This window comes from Orycteropus afer, unplaced genomic scaffold, assembly GCF_000298275.1.
Source record: "Orycteropus afer afer isolate SDZICR_OR568_19922 unplaced genomic scaffold, OryAfe1.0 scaffold00374, whole genome shotgun sequence".
Lineage (NCBI taxonomy): Eukaryota > Metazoa > Chordata > Mammalia > Tubulidentata > Orycteropodidae > Orycteropus > Orycteropus afer.
Window position 1 is genome coordinate 120580 of NW_006921961.1, and position 22465 is coordinate 143044.

At 36.0% G+C, this 22465-nt stretch overlaps 1 protein-coding gene across 1 annotated transcript in view; it reads left to right on the top strand.

The window, feature by feature from the left end:
* Positions 1-20491, top strand: part of GTF3C3 (general transcription factor IIIC subunit 3) — a 40460-nt gene extending 19969 nt beyond the window's left edge. The window contains exons 10-18 of the mRNA XM_007953144.2: positions 886-1057; positions 3733-3935; positions 4263-4364; positions 6172-6307; positions 8670-8907; positions 9383-9573; positions 11477-11601; positions 15994-16146; positions 20369-20491. Coding sequence (XP_007951335.1) covers positions 886-1057; positions 3733-3935; positions 4263-4364; positions 6172-6307; positions 8670-8907; positions 9383-9573; positions 11477-11601; positions 15994-16146; positions 20369-20491 — 1443 coding nt within the window. The remainder of the gene's footprint in view (positions 1-885; positions 1058-3732; positions 3936-4262; positions 4365-6171; positions 6308-8669; positions 8908-9382; positions 9574-11476; positions 11602-15993; positions 16147-20368) is intronic.
* The last annotated feature ends 1974 nt before the right edge of the window (positions 20492-22465 follow it).

The following is a 22465-nucleotide window of genomic DNA, read 5'->3' on the forward strand; positions in this document are numbered from 1 at the left end:
TCCTATTTCTTAAGCAGGGAGGTAACAATAAGCATGAAATTGTTTTTGTATGAGTGTCTTATAAAAGCTAAAAGTGTTTTAGAATTGGCTTATAGTAATTTATTTTTGTTTTAAAATGAGAACACACTAGGTCAGAATATGAGATTGAGCCTTTTAGACAGTTAGTGATAAACCTGACAGCTATTCTCTTTGCCAACTTTGGCCCAAATATTTCATTTAACAAAAATGTATTGAGCATCTACGTTTTAGACCTTAAGATAAGGTATTGAATAAAATATACAAATAGCTGCCCTCATGGATATTTCATTCTAATGAGATTAGATAATAAATCAATATATAAAATATATAGGATGTTAATTGGTGATAAATGCTATGGAAAAAAACAACAAAGAGGAATAGGGAGTATTGAAGATGGGAGGTTTCAGTTTTAAGTAGAGTGTCTAAGAAAGCCCATTCTGAAAGGTAACATTTGAATAATAACCTGAAAGAAGTGAGGTACAAGTAAGCCCTGCAGGTGTCTGTAGGAACAGCTTTCCTGAAAGAATAACAAGCATGGGGGGTATGCCTTGAGGCAGGGGTGTGGCTGACATGTTAGAGGAAGAGCATGGCAGACCAATGTGGGTGGAGCTCCTGCAATGCCTGTCTTATAATAAGCCCTCAACAGTACTTTGGCAAGTGAATTGAATGGTGGAAGAATGAGTTCATTGTTTATAGAGAAACAGGTTTTTTAAGTTATCATTTAAAGCTATTTTTATTAAATCTTGCTCCTTTAGGCTTGCCTCATGTAAATGGTACATAAATACATGTTACAAAGTTAAGTGTATATACAAAAATGAGCATTTTTAAAATGGATGTTTGACTTTAGGCTTTTATTTTGGGGTTTAGCCTCTCTTGACAACACTAGTGGAACAGAATCCTGAAGATATGGGAGACCTGTACCTAGATGTTGCTGAAGCTTTTTTGGATGTTGGTGAATACAATTCTGCACTGCCCCTCCTCAGTGCACTGGTCTGCTCTGAAAGATACAACCTTGCAGTAGTCTGGCTTCGGCACGCAGGTACTCCTCTCCAGTAACAGAATTGGGCAAAAACTTTCCCAGTATGGTAATAACAATACCAAATGTTAATATTTTAGTGAAAATATTTCTGGTTTTGAGGCAGCTTAAGTATTTTTCATTGAATTGGTGAGCCACAGTGTGATTTCTCCCTTACTAGTCCTTTGGGGGAACACTTTCACTTAGTGGTAACATCATGAAATAGAAGGACTTACATGTCCCTCAAATGCCTGTCTTTTACCTGGGGCAGTTTGACCATAGGCTCTGGTTTCCTGTCAGACTTGAGTGAAATCTAATATTTGAAGCATTTTTATAGATTTATGACTGCTAACTAGAAGGCTGGCGGTTCAAACCCACCAGCTACTCCTCGGAAGGGAAGATGGGGCAATCTACTTGTGTAGTGATAATGCCTTGGAAACCCAAGGAGGGGTCACTATGAGTTGGGTCCGACTTAATGGCACATAACAACAACAATGTTACTTTAAGAAAAAAAAATATATTTAATGAGTTTTTCAACGTTCTTTGAACCAAAGATATACTCAAAATTGGATTTTATCAGTCATTTTATCTTATTGTACCTAAATTCCCAGTAATCTGAAATAAATCATTTGGAGTGGAAATAAAAGCTTGAGAAACACATCTACATTTTAAAGAAATACATGAAAGTAAAAAATATTCTAATGGGATTTCATATTGAGTCGACATAAAATGTGTTTTAAGATTTGAGTATTCTTGGTTTAAAAAACTGCATGAAGACTGAAAGTGAGACCTATGACTAGAGAAGCATTGATTGACAATTTGGATCAGTAGCTCACTCATATACAAAACAAAATGGAATACACTGCTGTCGAGTCAGATCCGACCCATAGCGACCCCTCTTTGGGTTTCCGAGGCAGTATCACTACAGAAGTAGATTGCCTAACCTTCTTTCTGAGGCATGGCTGGTGGGTTTGAACCACCAGCCTTCTGGTTAGCAGTCAAATGCCTTAGGCACCATGCCACCAGAGCTCCTAGCTCACTCCTATCATGTATGAAATAGGAAAGATGGCACCTAAGGATTAAGGTAACACTTCACTGTTTAAATGAGTCAGTGTGACTAGACACGTAACACCATCAATAAAACGTTAAGTGTGAGACTTGTATTTTAAAGACAGGAGCAGTAAGTTAGAATGTTGTTGCCTTTCTAAGGCTGTGATACTGAAACTGCACCTATACTACCTGTAGTTGATAAGTTTTTAAGTCTTTTTTGATTATGGTCACATTGCTGATAAAATCTGTTTCTCTTTTGAGCCTCTCTGGCTTCAGATTACTAGAAAGTAATCTAAAAATCATAAATTTGGAATCATGTATAAGGAATTAATACTTATAGTAAAATTTTAATATATTAAAAATGAAAAAGGATAAACTATAAGAAATGTCATTGTGATGATCCATCCATAATAGTATTTTTCCCTTTTTATCATCAAAGATTAACCTGAAGGGGATATTTAGGAAAGATTGGAGATGTGAGAAAATAATTGGAGGCAAAAATACCATTTTAGGAGTTAATTGCAGTGAAAAGGGAAAGAGGAAAGAGCCTAGATTAGGGTTGTACCTCTTACAGCCAAAAAAAAGGGAAGTACTTACAGGGACTCATTTTCAGGTTCAAATGATTTTGTGAGTGATTGGTTATAAAGTTTGAGAAATAGGGCCCAATAACCTTACTCTGAGGACTCAGCCCTGAGGACATAATTGAGTGGGCAAGGGGAGTTAGTTTATATTGTTTTTGTTGTTGTTATGTGCCATCGAGTCAGCCTTGACTCATAGCGACCCCTCCTTAGGTTTCCGAGGCAGTGTCACTACGGAAGTAGGATTGCCCAACCTTCCTTCCGAGGAGTGACTGGTGGGTTTGAACCGCCAGCCTTCTGGTTAGCAGTCAAGTGCCTTAGCCACTATGCTACCAGAGCTCCCAGTTTATATCGGGGATCACAAAACTCAGGAACCTAGAAGGTAGCAAAAAGGAGTAAAGTAGGCAAGTAAGAGTTGTAGGGGGACCTGAGACCCTGAGAGCCCTGTCCAAAGGGTGTTGCTGTTCCTCAGCCTGGGCTGATGTGCCGTATGCGGTACTGGCACCCACTGTTGGCACAGTCGTATTTTTCTAAATAATCCAGTACTCTGGAATTAAACAAATCCAAATTTTTTAAAATATTGGCCATTAATTAATCACTTTTAAAAACTCCCTGGCCTACCAGAACTCATCTGTGGGTTAAATTGGTCTGTTGGTTTGTGAACTCTGACTTAATACATGAAGATGTTTACTGTACTTTTATTTATTATAGTAAAAATTTAGAAACAACCTAAATGTCAAACAATATGATTAAATAAATAATCAGTTTGATCAGTTATTACATAGCCAAATAAAATACTAATGAAGACATGGAAAATGTTTAAAGTACAATGTTAGTGAATAAAGCTGAATCCAAAATGGTATGTATATGATAATTACATCCTCATAGCAATTAAATTTAGATGGATAGAGTCATCAATCACTAGATAGATAGAAATTTGATGAGATAATTGTTTCAAAGTACTAGAAATATGCGTGCATTTTTTCTTGTAATTTCTTTTGATGTTGTTATATTTAAAATAGAGAAATAGCTATTTTGACCAGTTTATATTTTATTTTAACATCATTGTAGAATGTTTAAAGGCCTTAGGCTATATGGAGCGTGCTGCAGAAAGCTATGGCAAAGTGGTTGATCTGGCTCCCCTCCATTTGGATGCAAGAATTTCACTTTCCACCCTTCAGCAGCAGCTGGGCCGTCCTGAGAAGGCTCTGGAAGCTCTGGAACCAATGTATGACCCAGATACTTTGGCACAGGATGCAAATGCTGCACAGCAGGTAGGCCATATAACAGAGAAGGAAGTTTTTCTTAGTTGATTATGTTTTAGAACTTTGTCCTCCTCAGTTAAGATCGCTACAGCTAATATTCAAAATTTTTAGGGTATTAAATTCAGTGTTTTTGAAAAGTGATTTTGAGTCTTAAATTCTAGCTACTCATTAGACATTGTAAATTGCCGTTTCTAAAATATTAGTCTTGATTATTTTAAAAATATTATAAAGCAAATGTTTTAAAAGTTTGACTTCTAAAAGAATACTTTTATATATAATCAGCTTACAGCAAACGACTCTTTGGCATACTCAGTTATCAGATGTTTATTTATTTAGGAACTGAAGTTACTGCTTCACCGTTCTACTCTGTTGTTCTCACAAGGCAAAATGTATGGTTATGTGGATACCTTACTTACCATGTTAGCCATGCTTTTAAAGGTGAGTAACAAACTTCTTTATATTAGCCTTGTTCACCTTTTAAATGTTTAGATTTAACCATAATATGATAGCTATTTTAAAGCCATGTTTTTTACTCTTCACTCATCAAACTTTTTAAAGTGAAAGTAAAATGGAAACAAAAGACTTAGAAAGGAGTGGTATATATTGAAAGTTCTACATGAGACTATAAACTTAACTTAGGTTCAGTCAAATAAAACCTTTACTAGTATCATTTGTCTTCCCACCAGTGTTCAGCTTGAGTGTCTGTCTGTGTATCCACTTGTAGATTATTACTGTTATTGTATGTTATAGTATTCACCTTTGTTGCCTTTAACTCTTGTGCTTCTCCCTGTGTCTTCCACCGCCTTGATTATTTTCTGCTGACCCCTGCCTTATTGTACATTACCTTTCCCTTCACACAAGTTAATAAGTGTCTGCCCATGAACATATATGGGTTTGACAGAGGGTATCTCTCTGTGTATTTATATGTGCTGGAAGTATGTCCATGAAAGTAGTAGAGCATACAGGGAGCAAAGTTCTGAAAACATCTTAGTCATAATGAAACACTTTTGAGGGAATGAGTCACAAGGCATGGGGGCTCAGGACCATAGTTTCAGGGAACACTAAGGTCAACTGGCATAACAGTCCACAAAGACAATGTTCTACATCTTTGGTAAATAGCGATTGAGGTGTTAAAAGTTTGTGAGCAGCCATCTAAGGTGCAACTATTGGTCTCTCCCCAACTGGAGCAGAGAAAGTGAAGAAAATAAGGCATAGGGAAATAATTAATCCAAAAGATTAATGGGCCCTATGAGCCCCAGCCTCCATGACCCTGAGATCAGAAGAACTAGATGGTGCCCACCTACCACTACTGACCTTTCTCAAAAGGATCACAATAGGAGGTCCTGGCTAGAGTAGGAGAAAAATCTGGAACAAGACTCAAAATCATAAAAAGACCAGGCTTACTGGTCTGATAGAGACTGGGAGACCTCCTGAGATTATGACCCTTAGACACCCTTCAAGCTGGGAACTGAACTCTACCCCTGTGGTTCAACTTTCAGCCAAATGATAGGCAGGCCTACAAGGTGAACATTGATACCAGGAAGGCATGCACTCATTGGAACAGTCTACCATATGACATCATTTGCCCAGGGATAGAGCTGGGAAGGCAAGAAGTGATAGGAGGGAAAGACAAAGGGAAGTAGTGGGCGCAGGGAAGAAGTGGGAAGAGTGCTGTGGCATTGTAGGGATTGCAGTGAATGTCACAAGACAATGAATATGGGTGGTTGAATGGAGAACCAATTTGCTCTGTACAGTTGCACCCAAATCGCAGTAAAATTTTTGCTAGTACATATTTTAGAAAAGTCTGAATCATAGTATTACCAGTTACTGGCCGTAGTAGATAATACCATGTACCCAAATTGCCCACCCTGTAAAAATGTTTTTCAGGTTTGTTGTCCTTCTGAGTCTGCCTTTTTTGTGAGGCGGTGGCTGTGTGTGTGTATTGAATTGACTTGTTTTTTTCTTACCAAAGGAATTTTACATCACAGCACTCATCTTTGTAAGGTATGAATTGCCTTCTTTTTCTGTACTAAGGCGAGTGGTATGACCCAGCATTTCTTTGGTAAGAGAATAAGGCAATTCATTCTCCTTTATGTGTTTAGATAGATAGATACAGATATAAATTTGGTTTCTTTCTTACTTTTTAAGGGAACTTTCAAGAACATTTTTGGTACTTGTGGCGTGTAAGTTTTCTTTAAAAGAATTATATGATTTGAAAAATCTCAAATTGTCATCTTTAATTCAGGTAGCAATGAATAGAGCTCAAGTCTGTCTGATATCTAGTTCCAAATCTGGAGAGAGGCATCTCTACCTGATTAAAGTGTCAAGAGATAAAATTTCAGATAATAGTGACCAAGAGACAGCAAATTGTGATGCAAAAGGTAATTACTTTCATTTTCTTTATTATATAAAATTTGGCTGAAATTTTTAAAAGGACATATAAAGTAACATCTGACAATAATCCAAATGAAAATATACACTTTTCAGATAAAATGAAATTTTCTAAAGTCCCACAAACGTCATTTGTTACTGGGGGAAAAAAAAATGCTAAATAAAATACCTGCTTGGGTCTTTTTGTGAAAAAACTAAAATAAAACTTTTTATTTTGACTTTGTAAGAAGAAATTATATCCTGTTTTAGGAATTTGTGAAGATTAGATGACAATGCAGTTTACTTGACCAGTCATCACTTCAATTACATATAATTCATTCTCTGTTAAATTCATTTTTGATAAATGTAGCAATAGTCATGGAAACTTTGTAAATAAATTGCTTTGACCCAGTCTCAGGTAGTAAAAGGTATCTATTTTTAGGTGGAAAAGCATCAAGTATGTTTGGGTAACATTATTACTCAGAGAGGCCACTTTGGAAAAAAAAAAATCTAGCATGTGATTTAGAGAGGTCAATTTAGCAGAAAGTGATTTCATTGTTAGTTCATTCATTCAGCAAACATTTATTAAATCATTGTTTCAGGCATAGCAGTATGCAGTGGTCAAGGTTTTAGAATCCAGAAGAGGTGAACAGTTATAAGATATAATAAAGGTCCTAAGATAAGCAGGGAAGGGAGATGAATGGAGGAGGGTCAAAGGAAGGGAGGATGACCACCCAACAGGCATGGAAGTCGAGGTGGAGGGACAGTCCAGCTGTTCATGTTCTGGGCATAGATGCCTCAGAGTCCCTCTGCGTCTCCTGTTCACTGAGTCTGGGCTTGGAATTTATCCTGACAGCTTTCACCTGTGCAGCATTTATTTTGGTTTAAATTTCCTTCAGTTTTATTTTTCTCTGTATCTGATCCTACTTGTTTTCTCTTTTGGTAATTACTTATTTCAGGTCCACTTTTGGTTTCCTTAGGCTCTTCAAGTTTTTCTTTTGTTAGTTAATTTCATCATGGTGGAGCTCACATCCTATTCCAGCATAGGACTAGCCAGGCTTCTATATTATGTGCAACTTTGTACTCTTATTTTTTCATTGAACATTTTATCATAAAAATTCTCTCATGTTACTCAAATCTCTTCTTAGCTATTATATTTAAGGAATGTGTGATCAATTCATTGTGTAGCAGTTTCAGAATATATTTAATCATTCCTTACTATTGTTTAGTATGTGGTTGTTTCTAATCATTTTCTAAATATTGCAGTGAGATTCTTCATGCATATAGATTTATCTATAGTTTGGATTGTTTAGAATCAATGCCAGAAGGTAAATTACTGAACCAAAGAGAATGAAAAAATTTATGGCTTTTGGTATTTTTTGTGAGTTGGAATTGACTCAGTGGCAGTAGATTTGGTTTTGGCTTGTTTTTTTGCAAAGGAAAGAGTTCTGGTGGTGCAGTGGTTAAAGTATTTGGCTGCCAACCAAAAGGTGAGCATTTCAAACCCACCAGCCACTCTGTGGGAGAAAGATGAGGCAGTCTGCTTCTTTAAAGATTACAGCCTTGGAAACCTGTGGAGCAATTCTGCTGCTCTAAGTTGGAGTCAACTCATTGGCAATGGTTTGGATTTGGTTTATACAAAGGAGGCTTCTTACAGAGAGTAAGAAAGACAAGGTTGTTAAAGAAAAAGAAAAATTTTGAAGCAGAGAAAAAGAAACTGAAATTAGAAAAAGATTAGGAACAGCATGAGTCTCAAAGTATGAATTGAGGTCACTTTGCTGAGCAGACATTTGGGTGCCTTGTATCTGACCCCAATCATGGAAAGCACACTAATTTTACCCTGTTGTTGTTTGTTGTTATTTGCCGTCAAGTGGGACCCGACTGATAGCGACCCCTCCTTGGGTTTCTGGGGTGGTATCACTACAGAAGTTCCTTCTAAGGACTGGCTGGTGGGTTTGAACCACCAGCCTTCTGGTTAGCAGACAAATGCCTTAGGCTCTACACCACCAGTGCTCCTAATTTTACCCTAGTGCAACATATATTCTAACTACTGCTGAGAAACACAAATTGAGTTAACTTGACTTTGTAGTGGACTTGATCATTCCTGCCAGACTTATCTGGAAGAAGGAGGACAAATCAAAAGTGCGAATTTAGTGGGATTGCAGAGTTTTAAGGCAGGCAGAGAAGAGGGGACAGTGTTGAAGGAGTGTAAATAAGCAGCTGTCCATTCACATCATCATTGGAAAATGTTGGCAAGAATTCAGATCCATAAGACCATAGTTACGAAGTTTACCTTAAAACGTTGTAGATTTTTTTCCTAATATTGCTGTTTCTGGAAATAGAGTATCCTGTTTTCCACTTTTCTTGTTTCAGCAATATTTGCTGTACTCACAAGTGTCTTGACAAAAGATGACTGGTGGAACCTTCTGTTGAAGGCAATATACTCCTTATGTGACCTGTCCCGATACGATGAGGCTGAGTTACTTGTGGATTCGTCATTGGAATATTACTCATTTTATGATGACAGACAAAAGCGCAAAGAACTAGAATACTTTGGACTTTCTGCTGCAATTCTGGATAAAAATTTCAGAAAGGCATATAACTATATCAGGTAACTTACCAGTAATTTATTTTAATCAAGTTCTTTGATAGAGGATGCACATTTACTTTGACTTATTTTCTCATAGCCAGGAATTAAGCTATTTTTATCTCTCTTGTGCCTTAATCTCCCATCAAATGCATATAATAAATATTGTAACTCCAGGTTTATTGTGAGGGTTAAATGAGTTGATATGTGTAATGTTTAATAATGCTTGGCACACGTCATTTTGATTCTGTTTTTTAGTTTAAAAGTTTTGTTGCGAAACAGAAACAAGGTGTAGAAAAACTTCAGCAGCATTTTCTGGGAGGAAGTCTTTAATATTGCAAGAGGTTCCGCTAAATAGAATGAAACAGTTTGCTTTTCTAGTTGCAGGATGGTGCATTTCAGTGTTGGTAGGACAACACTGAAGGGGCCTGCCTTGTAGACATCAGGAAGCTTTTCTTTTTCTCTTATTTTTCCCCTCACCCATTTTCTACAATTTTAGGATAATGGTGATGGAAAATGTCAATAAACCCCACCTCTGGAACATTTTCAATCAAGTTACTATGCACTCTCAAGATGTACGACATCATCGCTTCTGTCTACGTTTAATGCTGAAAAACCCAGAGAATCATGCGCTCTGTGTCTTAAATGGACACAATGCATTTGTGTCTGGTAGCTTTAAACATGCACTCGGTAAGTAAGTCCTGGCATGTGACTGTGCAGCATATATAGTGTGGTGGTGAAGAGACTAGACTCTGGAGCAAAGCTGCCTGGGTTTAAACAGCAGCCTTACCATGCCAAAGTCTTCCTCTCTCCATCTCCATTTGTTTATCTTTAAATTGGAAATAATAATTGGACCTACCTTACAGGTTATTTTGAGGATTATATGAGTTAATATAAACTGCTTAAAACAGTGCCTGGCACTGATTTTCTGTTAAGGATGGTGGGGAAATTTAGAATTGGCTAGTATTGATAATTGTACAACATGATGAATATAAATATAATTAATGTCACTTAAGTGTACATATAAAAAAAGTGCTGAAACAGCAAATACTTTGTGTTTTATATACATTTACCATAATGAAAAACAACAAAATACACACCAATGCCTACCACTACAGTAAGTGCTATATAAATGTTAGTAATAATAATAATTTTTGTTGTTACTAAGCTTTGGTTGTAGAAAGGTGAAGTAGGTCTTTGAATTGTTTTTGAAGATGAACAGTTCTCCCTGCTTATGCAGTTTTATGTTTAAGATTATTTTAATCACTTATAGATGCTTTCTCACTTGATCTTCATTTGGAATAATGCAGAAGAAGGATTTAGGATTTACTGATAGTTCATTCCTTTAGGGGAGATCTTAAAATCAAGATTTACTTGCATAGTGCTTATTAATTCTAATTAAACTCAGGGAAAGTTCATTATTCTTTTCTAATATGGAATAGGTATAATAGATACTAGAAGCAAATAAATAGAAAAATATTTAACTAAATGTTTAAACTTCAATTTGACCACATATCTCTTGCTGCCTGAAAGGCAGTATTATACTAGGTTCACATCTGAATGAATTGTGATTTGGGCTATTTCATAATTTCATGTTTCTTTGTGTATGGCTGGTGGTTTTATACTTGTTTTGCCAGTAACCCTTAACATTGAATGTTGAAATTTTACTGTGTATGCTTTCAGGAATTATTAGTTTAATAATGACAAAATGCAATATTTTTTTGTTTTCTTACATTTAGAAACTTTTTCAGAGGTAAGTAAAAATATCGGAGTCCAAATGGCAGTCCACCATCTTTGTTGCTGAAGAGATTTTGTGGTACCATTCCTTCTCAAATAGAAGCCGAGTCAGTTTTTTCACTCAGTTAACGATGTATAATAAATTACAGATGATTCCTTATGAGAAAAATTTGCTTAGATTTTCCTACATGGTTAGGTTTTTGACATGAAGTAAATGTTTGTATGATGCTCCCTTGGTACATGTAAAAAACTCTAAATTCTTATTTTATTATTAGATACATGTAACTTTTCTCAGGAAAAACAAAGCAGTTGCTACATTTGGGAAGAACCACACCTGTAATCTAAAAAAATCCACACACACAAAAGCCTAGTTTTGCTATTTTTCACCTCTGTGATCCACATTTAAATTTATAAAACAGATCAATTAGTTTTACAAAAGAATTCGCCAGAAGCAGATTTCCCAATTGCTTTTAAAATAAATTTAAGCTCATAATTTGATCTGTGTTCAGTTTTGTGGGAAACTATTTATTGGGTAATACTACTTCACAAATAGATTTTTTATTTAGGAAGTATTAATCTACAAGGACATACCTAGCTGTGCCTAAAAGAAAGTGACCCTTAGTTATCTGTATTTAATCTTCATGGTCTTGGTACATTCATGAGTAAATTCTAATTGTGTTGAATGTTACACATTGTTGGAAAAATCAAATTAATATGCATCCTGGTTGACTTTTAAGATGATAGAACGTATTACCCCTTTTATATGTTAAAGCTTTAAAATGTATTTGAGTAAATGTTGAAGGAATAAAGAAATGTGTTCTTGTCATGCCACCTGCAATCACTGTTCATTTTCCAGGACAGTATGTTCAAGCCTTTCGTACACATCCCCATGAACCTCTCTACAGCCTTTGTATAGGCCTTACCTTTATTCACATGGCATCTCAGAAGTATGTATTAAAGAGACATGCTCTTACTGTGCAGGTAATTCATTTGAATTTCTCACTACTTGATTTTCTGTGCCTTAAAAATGAATACCCTTAATGTACTTTTTTATCCTACTCCAATATCTGCGTGGTACATGTGTCAGGCTCTCCAGGAGCCATCTCTGTATTCAGCATTCAGGGACTCAGCATGTAGTTGTACTCACAGTTGAGATTTATTACAGGAATGTAGTAGGCATACACAGCTAGTTCATAAGGGAGAAGAGGCAGAGTCTTGAGGAAACCATGTCCAGGTTTCCTTTACTCTGGAGCCCCTGAGGCCTCCAGTCACTGTAGGTTCTGGAGAGGATTCATTTATTTTAAAACAGGTTTTTAAAAGTATAATAACACATACATACAAGGATAGATTTGGCTGAAGATAATCTTACATACGCACTTGTGCTACAGAATTACCCAAATACATTACAGAAGACTGGGTGGGAGTAGCTACTCAGAGAAAACCAAACCCCTTGAGAGAAAGAATCACCAGGCCTGTGGGCTTGGGACCAGGGGATGTCTCAGGGGACATCCTCTTCAATTACCACAACATAGTACATAAAAATCTTGTTCTATAACCTGCTTTGGTGAGTAGCGACTGGGGTCTTAAAAGCTATCATCAAGTGGCCATCTAAGATGCAATTATTGGTCTCCTTTTGTTTGGAGCAAAGAAGAGTGAAGAAAATCCATCTGGAAACAATTAGTCCAAAAATAAGATGGACCACAAGGACCTCAGCTTTCATGACCAAAAGATGGTTCCTGGCTGCCAATGCCAACTACTTGGAAAGGGATCAGAACTGGAGACCTGGATAAAGTGGGAGGGAGAATCCAGAACAAAATTCAGAAACAAAAATGACCAGCATTACTGCTCAGATAGAGACTAGTTGAACCTCTGAGATTATGGCCCCGGGTTACCCTTTGGGCCAAGAAATGGACTCACTCTCATGGATTGGCTCTCAGCCCAACAGTAGAAAGACTCACATGCAGAACACCTCCTCAGGCTATGTACCTTCCTACTGTAGAGAGATGTACCCCTTAGGTCATTCAGCCATGAGACACCAGAGGGGCAGCATTCACACAGGGAAAGCTGGACAGACACGAGTGCACAGTTAAGAAGGGCACAGGGAGGGGGAGTCACAGGAGGGGAGGGGATGGTCATCAGGCCGTGAAATCAAATGTGCATCAACTGCTGAATGTAAAACAAATACACTTTGTAAATTTGTACCTGAAGCACAATTAAAAAAAAAAAAAAAAAACTATAGTAATACATACATAGAGCAGTGTATGATGAATGTAACTCCTTCCTAACAGCATCACCAACAAATTGTTCTTTTAAGATTTTCTTCTTGGTTCTTATATTGAAATTACATTTTTATTTTATTTACTTTTTTATATAGCTTTTATAGCTTGTATCCTCTGATCTTTGAGATCAGAGCTCTTACCTCTCTTTTTCACAACTGTATCTTTAACACCTTGAGTAAATAAGACCTGGCAATTAGTAAACATTCACTGAATGATAAATGGCAGAAGAGTTTAATCTAAGAGATGAAAGCTGATACATCATTACTGTTTTAATTTACATATATATATATATATATAATAAATGAGTTTGAGCATCTTTACATGTTTTGGGGCCTTTTGTATAATTTAAATATAATGTATATTGGGCCTGTTCATATACAATTTATTTATTTTTTAGAGTTTTCCATTTTTGTCTTAATTTCTAAGAAGTCTTTGTACAATAAGGGTATTAATACCTTCTCACAAATTATATTTTGTTCCCAGATGGACATCGATCTTTTGACTTCTGTATATGTGTCTTGTTTTGGTTTTTTGCTTTGTGGAAGTTTTAAATGTTTATATATGGCCAAATTTCTGATAATTTTCTTAATTACCTCTAGATTTTATGTCATGTTTACAAAGATCATCCTAACTTGAAAAATATAAAATAATTCTCCCATGTTTTCTTCTTTTTCTTTTATGATGCTATTTTTTATGTTCATATCTTGAATCTGTCTAGAATATAATGTTACAGTATACAGACATTTTGAAAAAACAGGCAAGGGAAGAAAATGATGGCTTGAATTAAGCAGCTGGGTCTAATAAAGGGTTTTTTTTTGTTGTTTTTTCTTTTTTAAGTAAAATAAGCAAACCTAAGTTGAAATGATATTTCTTGAAACTGAGTGATAGGTGTTCGTTACAGTATTTGGTCTAGTTTTGTGTTTTTGGAAATTTCCATAGTAACAAGTAAAATACAAGCACATTAAAAAGAAAAAACTCTTCCTCTTCAACATTTCCTTAAGTATTTTGTCTGCCTCTTCCTTTAAGCTTCTTTTTTTTCCTGAATGGATATGTTTTTGCTGTATTAAGTAATGTAGGATTGTTTATAAGTTCAATTCAGCTCATTTCAGCATTGAGCACCCAATGGGTTCCAGGAACTGAGAGGTAGCAGTGAGTATACAGGCAGACTTTTCCTGCCTTCATGAAGCTTATATTCTGTAAAAATTGATGAGACATTTTTACAGATTAACTCATTATGAAATAGTTAAAATATGTAATCTTCCTACTTGGTAAACTAAAAAACCAAACTCACTGCCATCAAGTTGGTCCTGACTCATAGCAACCCCTCCTTGGGTTTTCAAAGTGGTATCTCTATGGAAGTAAACTGCTCAGTCTTCCGAGGAGTGGCTGGTGGGTTTGAGCCCCTAGCCTTCTGGTTAGCAGTCAAATGCCGTAGCTGCTATGCCACCAGAGCTCCTTCCTACTTGGTAGGGCAAGAATTTTAAGTGTCAGGTTTCAGATGGGTAGAAGAGAGAGAAAATAAGATGATGAGTGTCTAGGAGCTCATTGTCTTGGTCTCTGAGCTTCTGAGTATGATTAACACTTTCTGTAACAAAGAATTGCTTAAAAGTAGGTCTTACTGTAAATGGCATGATTTCTGAAATTATTTTCTTATATTTCTGTTTCTTCATGCTTCAGAAATAAAATTAGTTTAATTTTTGCACTAATAAAAAAACAACTAGTTTCAAGTATTTTTACTGTCTCTCTACCTCTTTGTCATACTATGAGTGTGACTTTCATGGTCCCTTACCTCTGCCTTTATTTAATGAAAAATTTTATGTGGTTAATGTAAAAAGAACCCTTTTCTTTCTTTTCCATTTTAATTTTTTTTTTTGTTTCCCAGTTTTTTGTAGTTTTTGTATTAGATGAATCATAGTACTTCTGAAATAAAGTGGTTGCCAACATTACCTAGTTTTTTAATCACTAATTATTATCTGATTAGCGTTCATAATTATCAAGGAGATTCCTCTCCTCTCCTAAATGTTAAAAATTACTTATAATGAGTCAGATAACTGCCACTATTTTATCAGACGACCTACATTTTGAGTTATGATTCATCTGGAATTATTTTTCTTTTCTTTCTCAGATTTTTCTCTTTACATTTGTCTTACTATCTTTAGAATATGATTCAATATTTCTCTGAAATGAACAACTTAAGTGTCTGCTTTTACTTGATAGAGAATCATATGTTTCAGCAGACTACAGGTCATAATCCCCTATATATGAGTTCTTTAGTTATATAGAAAGTATGGTTTGTTTATTGGATATCATTATTTTTTATCCCTAAAATGGATTAATTCTGAAGAATTTGTGATCATATATACCAGATCACCCTAGGAATAATTACATTTTGTATTCTATATTCACAAATTAGTTGGTTTCCTTTAATGCCTTATTTACTGAAATAGGACACTTGTACTTGTGCAACTTGTAATTTTCTGTGGAGGATAAATGTTGAAGATACATTGAAAGGTTAAGTGAAGATGGGAAGAAACAGGTTGTTCTTTGAGCTCTGTGACACAGGCCACCTCATTGTTACAGCTGTGCTTCATAATAATCTTTCTCATAAAGACTTTTGGGTCAGAAGCTCTTCAGGAAAAAATAGCAGGTTTTTTGAATTTAGAAATGTTTTCTTTGGGAGGTTAGATGGACTGAAGTGAGCTTGTTCCTAGGGGTGAACATTCTAAGCTATTATTATAAGTGCTCAGATTTTATATCCAGTTCAGACATTTTTAGATACTTATCTTGAACCCAAAAGTTTACTTGCCTATTTGTACTACAAAAGCCATATCCTGTGATCTTTTGGATTATGGTGGGTCTTGGGTAACAGATTGTACACTTGACTTTCTTTTCTGTTTATTTTTGTCCTTAGCTTAAAAAATATCTGACAACACCAGAAGAGTTCTTGGATACACTGGGATATGATAGACACCACATTATAGTATTATGTGACGTTTTCTTTTAGGGCAAAACTGATTTTTCAAATATTTCTGTTTCTAGTGCCTGGCAGATATTTGTTGAATGACTGAAATAGTATCTTTTTTTTTTTTGATAGGGCTTTTCCTTTCTTAACCGATACCTAAGTCTGCGTGGGCCTTGCCAGGAATCATTCTATAATTTGGGACGTGGCCTTCACCAACTGGGGTTAATTCATCTTTCAATTCACTATTATCAGAAGGCCCTGGAGTTCCCTCCACTTGTGGTCGAGGTATTGTATGATTTACTTTGAAAAGTTCAGCAACAAGTAGATCTTTGACTCCTGGCTTCATAAGGATGTGAACATACACAGTTTGTGATTATGACCATAACAGTTATCCTAAAATAGCCCTATGGTTTACAGGTACAAGCTAGGAGACATGTAGCCTGAATACTAACTCATGTAGCTATTGTTCATTTCCAAGTTAAAGTGTAATAAACACACTTATTTATAAATATGTAAGTATTAATCTAGAACTTTGTTTCTTATAAAATAATACAGGATAAAATACTACCACTACTACAATAATCTATTTAATTCCTGAAGAATACTATGAGTGGTTTTTTTTTTTCTAAACCAAAAAACCAAACCCACTGTCGTGGAGTCAGAGTGACTCATAGCAACCCCTCCTTGGGTTTCCGAGGAGTGGCTGTTGGGTTTGAACTGCCAGCCTTCTGGTTAGCAGTCAAATGCCTTAGGTACTATGCCACCAGAGTTCCTGGTTTTTTGTCTATTGTGTTAATAATACATATATTATAGAACATTTGCCAGTTCACTATTTTTTTATGTGTGCAATTCAGTGATGTTGATTATGTTCCTCATGGTGTATGACTGTTGCCATTACCTGTTTCCACGTTACTCCATCACCATTAACAGAATGGTGTCCCCTAAGCAGACACTGTCCCTTGCCTCCCGCTCCCACTGCTGCTAACCACTAATAAGCTTTGCTCTCTATTATCCATCTGCCTTGTTTCACATAAGTGGGATCAGAAAGTGTAGATTTTTTTTAATGCATTTTATTGAAATATAATTTACATACAGTGAAATACATAAAACTAAAATGACATCGGTCAGCGCTTTTTTTTTTTCTTTTTTTTGCAGTGTTCCTTCCTCTCCCCTCCCACCCCTGGCAACCAACAAAGAAAGTTTCCCTCCATCTATAAATCTTGCCTTGACCCTCCACAACGATGAACTAATACTACATTTGTCCTTTTGTGATTGACTTATTTCACTCAGCATAATATCCTCCAAGTTCTTCATCCATATTGTACTTATGGTCTCGATTTCTTTGTTCCCTATAATTTTCTATGCTGAGCTCATTTTGTTTATGAATCGTGTTACCACTTCCTTTATTGCTATTGTTTTAGTATTTGCTAAATATTTGTGCTGGTCCTCTTTCTTATTTTGATGTGAAGGTTTATCATTTTTCTTTGAGATTACCCTGTGATTTAGAGTTTTCTTCCCAAGTTTAGAATGGTCTGTTCTATCTTGTAGTTGTCTTCACTTCCCTACCATCTTGCATTTTTGTAACTACACAGTTTTTTCCCTCTTTTTGGTTTGTATTGTCCTCATTTGACAATGGATGTCTCTGGTTCCCTGTTTACAATCATGTCAGCTTATTTACTTTGGATACTTTCATAGCTGCATTGGTTTCTGGGTTATATCATCATGTGTGTCAATGGTCAGTTGTTGCTGGCTGTTGTTGCTTCTCTGTCCAAAGGACTACCTTTAGCATCTCTTGTAAAGTTGGTCTGGTTTTAACAAATTCCCTTAATTTCTGCTTATCTGGAAATGTCCTAATTTCACCATCGCATTTGAGTGGCAGTTTTGTTGGGTACATAATTCTTGGTTGGAAATTTTTTTCTTTCAGGGTTTTATATATACCATCCCATTGTCTTCTCACCTGCATGGTTTCTGTTGAGAAATCTGAGCTTAGTTTTATTGGTTGCCCCTTGTAGGTAACTTTTCGTTTTTCCTGTGCTGCTCTCACGATTCTTTCTTTGTCTTTGTTTTTGGTGAGTTTGATGATGCTGTGTCTTGGTGATTTTCTTTTGGAGTCTGTCCTGCTTGGGGTTTGTTGGACTTCCTGAATGGATATATTCTCATCTTTCATCATACCAAGAAAATTCTCTTCCAACAAATCTTCGACAATTTTCTTTGTGGTTTTATTTGTCTCTTCCTGTTCTGGAATTCCGATTACATGTAGGTTATTCCTTCTGATGGTATCCCACATGAACCTTAGGCTTTCTTCTTTTTCTTTTGATCTTTTTTCTGATTGATCCCTTTCCAAAGAAGTATTCAGGTATTTGCCTTCAATCTCCCTAATTCTGTCTTCCATTGATTCATTTCTACTCCTTTGCCCATTCAGTGTCTTACCTATTTCTGAAAATTTAGTATTAAATTTCTGAACTAATTTCTGGATTTCTGTGTGTGGATTTTGTATCTAATTTTTCATTTATTTTGTCATTTTGTTCTTGTACTGTCATTTGGAATTGTTCTAGGGTTTTCTCTGTGTTTTCCTCAATTTTGTCAGTGTTTTCCTGATCTGTCTCTCAATTCGTTGAAGGTACCTAAATATAATTCTTTTGATTTCCTTATCCGGGAGTTCCAATGCTGCGTTTCCTCAAGAATGTGTTTTGGGTCTGTATTTGGTCCCTTGTTTCTCCTGCTTTAACTTGCTTCTTTGTGTGGACTGTGATGCTCTGTTGTCTCCAAGGCATTGTGATGTTTTTGTGTTTATATTTAATTGGTGATTGTATGTTGGAGTGACTTGCCCACAGTTTTTGTTTTGTTTGTATGTTATCTGCACAAATTAGGTACTGAGCTGTGCTCCTCTATTCACTAGTTGACAGCACTTATCCACTCACCACCTATCTCCTTTCCTGTTGTCAGCCTCTTGTATGTCCCTGCCAACCTTGGCAGACAGAGCCCAAGTTTACATTCCTGGAATCCAAATAAGAATACTGTCATTTTAAAATCTAAAATAGCTGTACCCTCAGTCACTTTAAATATCCAAAATGGCTGCCACGTGTAAACACTTAAAATGGCTGCACCCTCTGGACAGTGGAAAGTCAACAGCTCAGGTTGTCTTCCTCCTTGCTGTTCCCCTTCCTAGTCATAGGCCAACAGCGCAATCGTCCCTGCAGCCCTTGGTGACCAGGGCTGATCTTTAGGTCAATTCTCAGGTCCCAACACCACTTGGAAATATTCAGGCTATTGGTCTTGTCAGAGTAGCTGACAGTCCGCAGCTCCGACCATCTCTGTACTCACTGTTTTCATTCAGGTTTTTCCTCTAGTTGGTGCCGTATGTCCTTTCAAAGCTCAGGGATCCAGGATTATCCTCTGTATTTCTGTCGATTTGTTTCTCTTTTCTTGTTGAAGAGGGTCTGTGGAGCTTGTCTGCCTATTCCTCCATCTTTCCAAAAAGTATAGATGTTTTTAATGTTAGTTTTTATGATGTGTTTTAAAACGGCAATTTGTAGAATTTTTTTTAAAAAGTTTCACTTATAATTTCTATACTCTATCACAACTGTTTTCCATCACCCTTATCCATTTTTAGGCTTTCAGCAAATGAATACATATTCTTTTGATTATACTCATGAGATATATGTACTTTTATATTTTTTATTTGATAAATGCTTTTATATATTGCTACCTGTGTTTTATAGATATCATTATTAATTATGGCAGATATTTTTATAAGTTGACCCCAAAATTTTGTATTGGATAAGATTAGAAATATGGATAAGCTCTATTCCATTGAATTCATTGCTTAGTACTTTCGGAGAAAAAAAATTAGTAACACATCAATGTAATTATAATGAATTTGGTGTATGCACTCCTAGACCTACTTATTTACATGCTTTTCTGTCACACAGTATAGGGACTTCCCCTGCTGTGGCCTAGTGTGGTATCTGTTAATCTTTTTCTTTACATTTCTTTTAGTATTATATTTGGAAAGCACTTTTCTACCCAAGATTATAGCTGTATTTAACTTTTATTTTTTAATCATTGTTTCCTTTTTTAAAAACTTAAATCCTTGATTCAGCTGGAGTTTATTCTGCTGTTAGAGAGATTTTTTCCTTAACTTTTTGCTTGTTGTTGTTGTTGTTATGTGCCGTCGAGTCGGACCCGACTCATAGCGACCGACCCCTCCTTGGGTTTCCGAGGCAGTATCACTATGGAAGTAGATTGCCCATCTTCCTTCCGAGTAACTTGTTGCTTAGATGTTTAAAAAAATATTTGATGATAACAGCTAGTTAATGGTTAACTGAATCAGCATTATCTGATAACAATTTAGATTCTAGGTATATGCATAGTTTTATAATATACTTTTAGTATTTGGATTTTAATGGCTTTTTGAAAACTTATGCTTGTGAAACTCTCTGTCATAAAATTTGTCCCAGTTGGGAGTTTGAAATACAAAACCATTCATGTATTATTTCCCTCCTAGGGTATAGAAGTTGACCAGTTAGACTTGAGAAGAGATATTGCCTACAACTTGTCTCTCATTTATCAGAGCAGCGGGAACATTGGAATGGCCCAGAAGCTGTTGTACACCTATGTCTCTGTGTAAAGCACCTCCTCTGAGGAATGGGCAGGTGCTGTGTGTGGACCAGAACCTTCTGTCTTAGTCTGTTATTCTTAACCTCCAAGATGGGAATGACAGTTTCAGAATTATCTAAAAGTGTATTAGATTTTTTTAATATCTGATAACAGTATTTTGGTTTAAGGCTGTTGTTCCTGCAGGAATTTGTATATTGGTCTCTTATTTTCCTTTTGCTTTCTATGGTAAAATATTCTTCAAAGATGAGCTGGGCAGTAATAGTCTTTGAGCTGGCTCACAGCCAAATGAATATACTTTTTTTTGTTGTTCATACCACTTACTTATCTATACATTTAATATCATATATTAAGCTTTTGCTGTGTACTAGGTGCTGTGTTAGATGCTGGGAATATAGTCGTAAACAAGACAGTCCATGATCTCATCTTTCATAGTGCTTACAATACATTATTGACGCCTGAGGTCATACTGCTCAACATAGCTCTTAAATAAAGTATTTGAAAGAAATTTTTGTCACATTTCCACATACATCATCATTGTTGTCAGTCATCCATTTCTTAGTGCCCTGGTGGTTTTGCATGGAGCAGTTTTTCAACTACCATAGAAAAAGAGATTACTTGTTAAAGGCAAGATAAATTGAGATGCATTATGATGTCGAGAAGATTATGTAACTGTCAGCTTCTAACAACTTTTAAATGGTTATGTAGTAGGAAAGCAAATAATGGGCTTAATCTTTTATTTTTCACCTGCATGTATCTTAGTACTTGGATTGTGAGACCTGGGAGAGGCTAGGCAGAACATCCTTTTTGTTTGCTCCAAGGCAAACAAAAACTGTGCTGTATGTGTGACTCCCTGCGAAAGTAATAGAAGAGTCGATCACGTTCAGTAACATGGCGTGTTTCTTCATTTCAGTGTCACTAGGTTTATAGGAGAGATGAGGGAAGATGAATAAAGTATTGCTGGTAACGTGTAAAAAATTACATAAACACCATTTACTCATCTCAAATACTGTATGTTCTTGAATCTAAGATGGTAATGCTTGTTAGATATATGATTGCTTTAAAGACTGCTTTTGGGGGAAAATACATGCTATGATAAATGTGCATATGGATTGTAAGAACAATCCATGGGGGAGGGAAACAAATAATGGGATTTAGCATTAAAGAAGTACAGTAGGGGCTTTTTGGAATTCTTTTCACTGTTTATAAACATAACTCTGTACTTGAGAAGCAGGATTTATATGTAGTAAGTAGATACTTCGTGCCCTCTGTGTATGTGTGTGTGTAATTTTAATAAATTTTATTTTTATAATTAATGGTTTGAGATTTTTTTTTATTATTATTATTTCATGCTATTCACAGGTAATGGAAAAGCTAATTGTGATAGAATAATAAGTTAGACTTACTGCTTGGAACTCTATGGACTTGAGAAGGCTGTGTAGAGAGTTTCTCTCTTGAATTAGGCTCACTGAGCTGTGATTTCACTATCTGCTGAACAGCCTTGGAAGAAAGAGTAAATCTAGCATCTTCATTCTAGAGGGAGGGGGAAGCTGATATTGCTATGAGGTTGTTTAGCATTTAAAATCATAGCTACCATTTGTTGAGTTCTGACTACAGTATTCTGCTGTCTAAAGCCCAGGGCTGTGTACCTCAGATACATTAGCTCAGGTTCTCTCAGCCATCCTGCAAGGTAGGTGTTATTACCGTCTCTATCCTACATACGATGATTAAATGTTGCTATGGGCCATCGAGTCGAATAGCATGTTTAAAATCGCTAGCAGATGACTCCTTGCTTGTACATGTTCCTTCGTATTTCCAAGTAACAACATAAAAATAGAACATAGTTTTATTTTAGAAGAAAAAAAGGACTGGTAGGGTTTTTGTTTTAAAATAATTTTATCTTTCTCTTCACTGTGTTCCAGACCTTCAGCTTCTTAACGCCTCTGTGGAAAACGTGGTCTGGGAAGTCTTTGTAGAAGTCCACACT